At 37.6% G+C, this 10,155-nt stretch overlaps 1 protein-coding gene across 1 annotated transcript; it reads left to right on the top strand.

The window, feature by feature from the left end:
* The first annotated feature begins 101 nt into the window (after positions 1–101).
* On the top strand, positions 102–8,639 carry RANBP1 (RAN binding protein 1). Its single transcript, XM_008943064.1, has 6 exons — positions 102–134; positions 1,100–1,236; positions 2,948–3,105; positions 5,073–5,201; positions 7,124–7,189; positions 8,148–8,639. The coding sequence occupies exons 1-6, from the start codon at positions 102–104 to the stop codon at positions 8,270–8,272; spliced, it is 648 nt and encodes a 215-aa protein (XP_008941312.1). The 3' UTR covers positions 8,273–8,639.
* Positions 8,640–10,155: the final 1,516 nt, after the last annotated feature.

The following is a 10,155-nucleotide window of genomic DNA, read 5'->3' as shown; positions in this document are numbered from 1 at the left end:
CGGGCCCGGCTCTCACGTGCGGCTTTTGTCAGTTGTGCATTTCGCACGGCTTCTGTAATTATTTGGTCAGGCGCGGAAGGGATGGTGAATTACAGTACGGGATGTGCTGTTTACTGTTGGAGGAGACAATACAGGTAGGATTGGCAAATGTTTCCTCTCCTGTTCTTAAGAACAGATGTGTCTTAATGTCTCTTTTGGTTTTCCTTACGTACTGGAACACCGGGGACATAAAACTAATGATAGCTGGTGTGATGTTGTCATAACCAGAATTTATTTTGCAGCATTTCTTATCGATTTCCTGCTTGATTTTTTTTTTTACTCTTTAGTAAAAATAAACTGCTTCATTTCAGTTGTTTTATGTATGTATGGTGGGTACCTGCTCTGTAAAGTATAGTCTAAGTAGAACCTGTAAGAGGGGACCATTTACTAGTCACATACTACAACCAGTTCTTAAACTTAATTAATGCTATGACTGATTCTTAAATAACTAAACAGGACGTAATATTTTGGCCACTTACCTAAAGTTCACTAGAGTCTTAAAGCAAAAAACTTATATTATTTTATGAGTGTTGCAGTTGTACCTCAAAAATATCCTTGATTGTGGGTGAGCCTGATACATAAGACTGGAATAATGAACTTCTGAATGTAATGTGTCCCTTAAGCTTAGTCAGGTGGTTGCTTTGGTGTTGCGGGGTTTTTGGTTTTGACCATTAATGGTAGGTCATTAGCCACTAAGAAACAGTGATGCTTTAGTAGTATAGAACACACTTTATAGGAAAAACAGTTGAGATTATTTTTCTATAACCAAGAGCTGTTGCTCCAAGGCCAAGCTTCTGCACAATTAACATGTGGTGGAACTAAAACATCTAGCACTGCAAGAGCACCTTTTTTTTTTTCCCCCTCAGTATAACTGTATGTTGACTTTAAAGCCATTTGTTTTCAGCTATGATAATTTTTCGTTTTTTGTTAACAGGGTATTTCAGTTACTAAGATGTAATTGCTGAATAGTTATAAGTGTTTTCATTTTAAACACAGAGGTGTGTACCTCTCAGTTTAAGCACATAGTAAGTTTTGTGCTTTTTCCTTTTTTTCTCTCTAGGAAACACATGAAGAGCATGATACTTCTACTGAAAATGCAGATGACTCTAACCATGATCCTCAGTTTGAGCCCATAGTATCTCTTCCTGAGCAAGAAATAAAAACACTGGAAGAGGATGAGGAAGAACTCTTTAAGATGTAAGTAGAGTATTTCTGTATGTTATCAAAACATTTATTAGACTTAAACTTGATAAAAGTATTTATAAAAAGCTAGGGAGCTTGTTTAGGAATCTCTATGTATGAAGTGGCAATCTAAGTTAGTTGCTGCTTACTGTGGTGGGCAGAGGTAGAGTGGGGAGATGAATAATAATGCCCCAAGAGGACACAATGAAGTCTGGAGCAATAGAAGGTGGTTGATGTTATATATCTGGCTTTGGTATTGTTTAGCCTAAAATAAAACATGAATTTGAATAGTAATTAGAGGTTTGAAATTGTGATCATAGCATAAAAATAGTACTGGCGTGGATAGGTGATAACTGTAGTGTTGCTGCTGTGCATGCTCAGTTGTAAAGGTGATGTATGATATGTTGAAACAGTAGATGAGGTGCCATAGTGGGGTATTTGTGGCAGCACTTTTTCTGTTTTAAATGTAGGGTGTTTTTGTAGTTTTTTAGATTTGGCTTATTGTCAAATCGGGGAATCTTGCTTAAGGTGTGTGATCTGCCTGAAGAAACATGGAGGCTAAAGGTTTAAGAAGTGTTTTGAATTTGATGCATGATGTGTTTGCTTTAAATTGGTTTTAAAAAAACTGCTTTTACTTAATTGCAGAAGGGTTATTGCTGACCTGGAAAAGAGGTTTAAGTTCTCCATTTACAGCTGGCACAAACTAAAGTGATGGTTTCTGACAAGTAGTGTGCTGTGCTAGCTGACCTTTAGGCCTCTGCACGTGTGATGTGCAGTAGAAGATGGAAAGAATAATTTTATTTAATAAGTTGGGGGGAGTAATAGTGTAAGTTCCAGTGCCCTGTAGGCTCATCTTTGTGTATAGAGGGGTGAAGGAGGAAAGAAATCCATTGTTTTGAATGCTGGTTGATAGGGGAATTCTTTACTGAATACCAGCTGGACATGGAAAGAAGGACTTGCTTTGGAACAAAGTAGTTAATCTGCATCAAAGCCTCTGTTAGAGTAGCTTGCTCCAACATCTGACACCTTCTCTTGAAGGATTTGGCTTATTACAAGTCTCTATCCCTTACTCTTCTATCGAAAAGTGTAGTTTTATATATATCCTGTAGTGTGAGCAGGTGCTCCCTTTCCTGTAGCAGTGTCTTCAGCTACTCGCTAGTAGAGCTCAGACTGTCTCTTGGGTCAGTTCTGACTAATATCCCAAACTACTCCTGATTCTCTTTTGGCACACTGGCACCTTGGAAGATTAAAGAGTGGTGTTCTGAAGCAGGTATGTTGCACTGCAGTGCAGCACCAAGTTCCTTTTATTTCTCCTTTAAGAATAGCCACAGCTAGGTTTTTGGAGTTAAAAAGAAACGAGCTACTCTAGAGAGTGAGGCACCCTGTTAACAGTTCGTCAAGCACTAGGCTTGGAATTACAGAGGAGTCTTAATTCAAGAAATTGAGCCCCTTGAGGCAGTAAGTACTGCTGGTTAGATAAAGCAGCTGTAATCATGTATGTAAAAATCTCTATAGCAAAATCTGCTAATTAGATATTTGAATTTAAAGTGTTGCTGATATAAAATGTTTATCATCCTTCAAAAGTGTGTCCAGAACCTTTTGAATTTTGGTATACTCATTATGTAATTCTTAATAGTTTGTTATTGAAACTGTACTGTTCAGTCAAGTATGCTGTTCCAGAAAATGGCTCTACATGCAGGATAACTTCTTAAATTCTCTGTTGAAGGCGAGCAAAGCTGTTCCGGTTTGCCTCTGAGAACGACCTTCCCGAGTGGAAAGAGCGAGGGACTGGCGATGTGAAACTGCTCAAACACAAGGAAAAGGGAACAATTCGCCTGCTCATGAGGAGGGATAAAACCCTAAAAATCTGTGCAAACCATTATAGTATGTTATACGTCGCTATACTTCTTTCTTTTAAAAAGGAAACATACAATTGTACATTGCTGATTAGGAGCTCAGTGGGGTTTTAGTAGTACATAGAAGATTGCTGTATGTCTTTAAACGGGCATCAGATTTGTTAGAATGTACATACAGCTGTCTCCTGCTCTGCACACAAGGCTACAAGCATCGGAATCAAGGAGTGCTCATTTTTATTAAGCTGTTTTTTCCGCTGTAGTTGGTTTTAGTGATTGCCTGCAAGACTGAGTCTTAAAGTTGGTTGGTTTTTTTCTTCAGACTCTGGTAGTGTTCTAAGACACTTTAAAATTTAGCTGGGATACACACTGTGATTTTTCCCTCTGTGTGTGTGCGTTTGTGTGTTTAATCATTGGAGTGTTGAAAATGAAGATCATAATAGTATTTAGGATAAGAAATTAATGTATGCCACCTTCTTTTTGTAAAAGAATGAGGAATAAGCAGTCATGTAATAATTTACTACTTTAAGCTAAATGTTTGAATTGGCAGAAGCAATTGCTTAATCATCCGAGAACAGATACTGAGGTGCTAAACTAATCTCTGGCTGCCTTTCTCTGCTTGTGAAATAAACTGAAATGAATGTGGTGTATTCAACTAATTCGTTCAGAAAGAATGAGTATTGAGAGCTGATGAAGCAGGAGAGGTATGTTCCTTTGATCCTTTTTGAATAAAAATAAACACAAAAGGGCAAGACAGACCTGAAAGTCAATACAACTAGCAACAAGTAGACTAATTTGGTAATGCTGTGTTGCTTTCTTTGGTAATACTCAGGAGTTTTTGTGAAAAGTATGTAGTATTCTGTGAAGTTAAACTACATTTAGATAACTTGCTTGAAGTAGCTTCATACACATGTGAAGTCAGAAGCAATAATGCTTGTTTTCTTTTGGTAGATCTCTTCAAAAAGCCAGACTATTCAGAGGACCCAGGTGTTCCTGTTTAATAGATGAAAGGGGCAAATACAAAAGCAGTGTAGTCACCAACCCATAAGAATAACCCTTTTGTTTAGGAAAATAAATGTTACACATATGCAAACCAGAATTGATAAATTCATAGTGTTTGTGTTGGAAGGTTATTTTTCCCTTAGAAAAACTGCTTCCAGTATAGATTCCTTTATGAAATTTATGCTGACTCACAGGCAGACAAAAGGACTCTTCATTTTCACAAAACAAAGCGAAGCAAAATCTAACTTGATCTATGAATTTTAAAAATGCAAGAAAGTAAGTAGACAGTTTGGATTTCTCCTGAACTAAATGGAGGACCCAGGGGTTGGAGAGAGGGGGAAAAAAAAAAGGCTCATCTTAAAGTTTGCAAGTGTGTAATGTAAAAAGTCAGAGTAGCCTAAGAGTAGCATTCCAGCTTCTATCAGTCAGGTAAAGTAATTACAGTGTCTTGGAGAAGAGTGCTCAAATTTATTGGGAAGGAACAAATGGATTGAAAAATATACCGTGTACATCTTGCAGCGTTGTAGAATTCTGTAATGCCTGCTAGTAGAGCTTTAAACTGATGAGAGAAAACCAAACCTGATGACTAATTGTATGAATAGTGCCTTTTTGTAAAGTAGCATGTAGTATTTTCAGCGTGCAAAAGAATGAATGCTGTTTGGGTGTTTTTCTTCTAAAGCATTTGACTGTTCTTCAGAGTTGTGCTTATTGACTGCATTTCTCCTACTATCACAGTCATCTCTTTTAAACAATAATTGAATTAAACTGTTTCTTACCAGTAGGGAATCTTAACATTTCTTTTAAGCACGAATTGTCTTGAATTGTGTCATTTGAGGGTGTAAGGAAGAGTATATATGGGGATCATTGTCTTCTGTTTATCTAAAAGTAATTCCATGTAAAGTGCATTACATAACCATCAGTTGTCAATAAGATTGGAGGCTGGGGTGGAAAATATTTACTGTTGTGCTGTGTACATTTTTAATGCTTTCTTTTCAGTCACACCCTTAATGGAGCTGAAGCCTATTGCTGGGAGCGACAGGGCGTGGGTCTGGAACACACACGCTGACTTTGCAGATGAGAGCCCCAAGGCTGAACTTCTGGCAATCCGGTTTTTAAATGCAGAGAGTGAGTGGACTGGCACTGAACTTACAATGAGTGTGTCTCGTCACGTTACGCTGCATGGCAGTGCTGCTGTGAACCTCTTGCACAGGCTGCAGCTTACCACTGCATGGTAGTGTTAGCTAATTACTGTTTGGGCTGAGGGAAGTCAGTTAATGGCTTTTCCGTATGTGTTGACAGTGTAGTAATCGGGTCTCGGTAATATTTATAGAGCTTTCTGCCCTAGGCACTTGTTTTAACACAAGCCATTTCATGCAAGTGTAACGCCAATTAGAATAAAACTAAAAGCCGTAATACATTTAATACATGCTGCTTCCTTTCCTTTATTTTAGGTGCTCCATGATAGTTAAGATTACATTTTTCTGTTAAAAGCAAGGAAATACAGACCTGAAGTTTCTGGTCTGTCTGTATTAGCAGAGCATCTCTAGTGGTTTTTAGGTTTGTTTTTTTCAGCTAAATATTTATTTTGATTAAAAAATCTTTATTTTGATTAAATGGATCCCTCCATGAAATGTGCTAGTCAAACCCCAACTGTTCTACTAGTTAGTGGGTTTTCCTGGAGTGACTGCACTGGCTACCAGAACAGAAAGTAGGTCTGTAATTACATATGGAGCAGCTAGTGGGGATAAATGACAGTGCACCTCTCCCAACTCTTTAGGACTGATTAAAAGAAACAATAGGTTTTTTGCTTGAAAAAAGAAGCAAAATGAAAGAGGAAAGATGTGACCAACACTGAAATCGTGTGGAAAAGGGTAAAGCAGGGAACACATCTTCTTTCTATGTGCTAGATGGCTAATAAAGTGGCTCTGATTTTTAAAACTAGATGGATTTGCCTATGTTGGGGAAGAATTTAGTATATCTTCCTTGCTTCCTTTTCCTCAAGTCTCCAACATCATGTTGTTTAGCCACATCTTCCTGATCCACCTGCTAAGTGCTTGCTTAAGTATTAAGATTTTTTTCTTAAGTATTTTCTTCAGTATTTCTGAAGTATGAAATTGGAGGGCTTTGGTAACTATTTGCTTGTCTTTTAAAAGTTTCCCTCTTTCTGGTAGAGGTTTTTCAGCTTACTGAGTGTTTTGTCTTGAATTAATAGTTGTCTTTGCCTATTTGCCCTTTGCAGTACTCACTAATGACAGGTGAACAGATAAGTCCTCTTCAAGTATCTTTGTCTTTTGAGGTGCTTGAAAAGGAAATCAATGCAAATAGTTCCTGGACTAGTTTCAGTGTAGCTGCTGAATTCTTCTGAGGCAACAGTGACCTCACGTGGTCAACCAGACCAAGTTGGCTACAAAAACTTCCTTATTTCTGGTTCTAGTACCTTGCATAATCTGCTTTTGTCTTGTTGCTTTATTATTTGTGTAGAAACATTATTGTAGCGAGGGTCAACTTCTTGGAACGACTGTGGCTTAGACCACAACACAGTGAAGATTATACTTGCTTAGCTAGTGTATTTGGGAATAGTTTGAGTCCAGGCCTTTGGGTGTTGAATCTGAATGCTATACTAATGACATCAAGTCCATCTTCCATTTTTTATGCTAAGAACCCGAGGTTATGGTATGGGTGTGGAAGTCTTTTAGGGTATAATGTAGCTGAAAAGGTATGGCAGTTCGAAGTTAATCCTCAGTCTTTTGCACAGAGTCACATTAGCAGTCTGACGTATTCCTGTAGGCTAGGGACAGCTGGGAGTTGCAGTAACCACAAAGCAGCTCCTTCTGGCATTATGTTTTAACTGTTTTGCAAAACAAGCTGCTTTAATAGAATTTTCAAAGACAATTAACTGCTTCTGCACAAAGGTGTGATTCAAGAATTTTCCATAGCACTTACAGGTTTTGTTTATACAAAACTTCTTGGGTATCTTTGCTCAAGATCAGTATTCAGTGTTACAGAGAGGTAAAACTAACGAAAAAATATTGTTTTTACTGAAACAGATGCACAGAAATTCAAGGCAAAATTTGAAGAATGCAAGAGTGAAGTAGAAAAGAAAGCAAAGAAAGGTAAGTCCAGCACAGTGCCATTTCTTCTGTCTGTGGGAGTGGTTGCAGCTCCCTGGAGCAGCGTGGCTGCTGCAGCAGACTCACTCTGTGCTGAACTGCACTCTTCAGTTCAGGTGCTTTTCCCGTCTGCGAGAGGAATCGTTCACGGGAGTGACAACTGCCTTCTTTCTTGTAGAAGGCTGTCACAAGTGCTGGTGGGACATGGCTTTGTTTGGAAAAGCTACTAAGGAAACATTTCTGGTTTATAGTGCACAAATGAACACTGCTGACAGTTACACTTCCTCCTTCCACTTCCTCTTCCTAAATTCCACAGATATATAATCATGCAAGTAGCAAACTTCATTTTTTAATAGTTGTTACTGTGTATGAAGTTGTAGCATTTCTTCATAGGCTTCTATTTAACAGATTGATGCACAGTCTTGTAGAATTGCCTATGAGACGAGGTAGCACCCTGTAAAATACTTCCATCTTTCCAAAGTATAGATTACTAGTGGTCTGCAGCCAATGCTCTTCAAGATATTTATGTCAAAATTTTTAGATCTTAAAAACCTTCTATTCCTCAATTTCAAATGAGTAAACTTGAATTTTTGGTTTTGTTTTTTTTTTTTTAAGATAGGCAAGAAGCTTGATTCAACACTGTATGAAGTCTGTTACTGGTAGCAGCAAAGCTGACCAAATGTTACAGGTTCCTCAGTTGCTCATTAGGACCTCATTTAGTGAATAAAATAAGCAAGTGTAACCATCTCAATTTCTTGAATTCTGACATCCAAGGTAATAACCATAGGAAAAAAATGGAATTCATTGCTCTGCTGTTTAGTGGAGAATTTTTAATTTTTTGTTCTTAATCCAAACAGCTGTGTGACTACCCCCTTCACCCTCCAGTTCTGTACTTTTTCCCTTGTAACAGGAAAATCCATTACTGCCTATATGTAACTTTTTTTCCTAATCAATCTTTTAGCAGGCACAGACAAAAATGATAGTGCTGATAAAGTTGCTGAAAAACTAGAAGAGCTTTCAGTAAAGGAAGAGAGCAAAGAATCTGAGAAGAAAGACATCAAGGAAAAATCTGAAGAACAGCAATAAATCATCGAAGGCCTTGCAGAGTTTTTCTTTACTTTTTATTTCTCTTTTTTTTTCCTTTTTTATTTTTTTACAAGGGACTTTATAAGAAACTGAATTCACCGTTCAGGTTGTTTTTTCTAATCTCTCGCCCTTTTGAAGATGTCTTCAGAAAATCCATTCCCCAGTCATGAAAATGTACTGTGCTAACTCTCTTCCATAGTGGAAACACTTATTTATAGTCATCCAAGAGTCAATAAAGCAAACTTGAAAACAGCATCAGAGGACAGGACTGAGTTTTCTATATACTTTAAAGGCTTATGAATACACTTGTTTCATTGGGTGTTGAGATGCATATCATCATACCTGCGGTTTATCTAGGTTAACAGACTTTACCAGCAGGGAGAACATAAGACTGCATAGATGTTTCTTTCAGAGCTTCTAAAACTGCAGTATAACAGACCTGTCATGCTTTTTCTGCTGCATGTTCCTGAGCAGGGAGCGTGCCTGTGCTTCTTGAAATGCAGCAAACTTCTGGAATCAGGCAATAGAACATTCCTGGCACACTGGTAACGGTGTTCCATCAGATAGTGGAAGTCAAGGTGGGGGAGAAAATGTATTTTGTGAGATGTGAAGTATTCTCTTACAAAAAAAAAAAACTCTTCTCCCCACCCCTCAATTTGTAGTACTACACATGCTTGATTCCAGCACGAAGTTGTTGCTGTAGTCCCAGCTCTTCCATGTGTGCTACTTGCTGACCAAAGGCAGCAGCAGGCTGTTATACTGGGGTGTGTATACAAAGGAATATTAACTGCTTGAGTACCTTATTACAAGATTCCCCATTTCAGTGTATTGTGAAAGTTGTACTCTAAAATTTACAAGCTTTTTTTCAGGGGTTTGGAGCTTGCTTTGTTTTTACAAACTGGAGGGGTTCTGAGCTTTTAAGACTTGTGGCAAGAGGCTGTCCTTGAAGAGGTGTTCTGACATTCACTTTGGAACAGTTAAGTAGTACACACTTGAGGGGCACACTCCTTGCCAGAATGGATAAATTGACAAAATCTCTTCCCTGCAAGTCTGATAGATTGAATTTCATTGTTAACCACTAATCCAAGGGTAGTGTTAGAACAGCGATGGATTTCTGTAATACAGTTTCCAAAATAATTACAAAAGCAGGACAAAACTTGCTAAACTTTAAGACTGTATGATGTTAACCTTGGATAGCAAGACCTTTTTATCTTTATAAAGAGGCTTTCCAAATAGGTCAGGCTCTGCAGTTTACCTGAGGAAAATGTATTTTTTGGAAAAAATCTTGTCGTTCTACTTAGCACTGCCTTGTGATGCTACAATGAACCAGTCTTAAAACTGGAACTGTAATTAAGGTACTTGCTTCTTTCAAAAAAAGTAATTCCTTTGGTGTTGTGCATGTTCTCCTTTAAGTACAGCAGATATCAAAAGTCTGTTAATTAACAAAGATCGTTGAAAGGTGAAATAAAATGCGCTTTAGTGTTTCTGTTTTGGAAATAACAAGACAAAGCTGAAGTACTTAACATTTGAATGTATAAGCCAAATCTTTATCCCTGAGTCACTGTAAATTCTCTGATCTGATAATGTCAAACTGTCTAAATTGATAGAAATTACATTTTAAAATTTCAAAATAAATTAAAGTTTTCATTGAAAGGATTTGCTTTTTATTTAAAAAACTTACCGGGATTGCATTTTTAGCCTGCAGGGGCAATGATGAAGGCAGCAAAATGGATGAGTTTGATTTCACTGTAAAACATTGTACAGAAGAGGGGAAGAAACACTTGAATTTCTTAATTTGTCTTACTTTTAGGTATTGGCGACTCCTACTTAATTATGTTACCTTCTCTTCCCCTCTACTTACTCATGAATGCTTAAATAATTTC

Source organism: Merops nubicus, unplaced genomic scaffold, assembly GCF_000691845.1.
Source record: "Merops nubicus isolate BGI_N331 unplaced genomic scaffold, ASM69184v1 scaffold19366, whole genome shotgun sequence".
NCBI lineage: Eukaryota > Metazoa > Chordata > Aves > Coraciiformes > Meropidae > Merops > Merops nubicus.
The sequence above is the reverse complement of the archived record's forward strand: the minus strand, read 5'-3'. Positions and strand labels throughout refer to the sequence as shown.

Bases quoted from the DNA above. Each gene is read 5' to 3' on its own strand.
- RANBP1 (XM_008943064.1), top strand. From the start codon at position 102: ATGTGCTGTTTACTGTTGGAGGAGACAATACAG. The intron at 5,202-7,123 runs GTGAGTGGACTG...TTACTGAAACAG, and splicing joins CCGGTTTTTAAATGCAGAGA to ATGCACAGAAATTCAAGGCA. The intron at 7,190-8,147 runs GTAAGTCCAGCA...TCAATCTTTTAG, and splicing joins AGAAAAGAAAGCAAAGAAAG to CAGGCACAGACAAAAATGAT.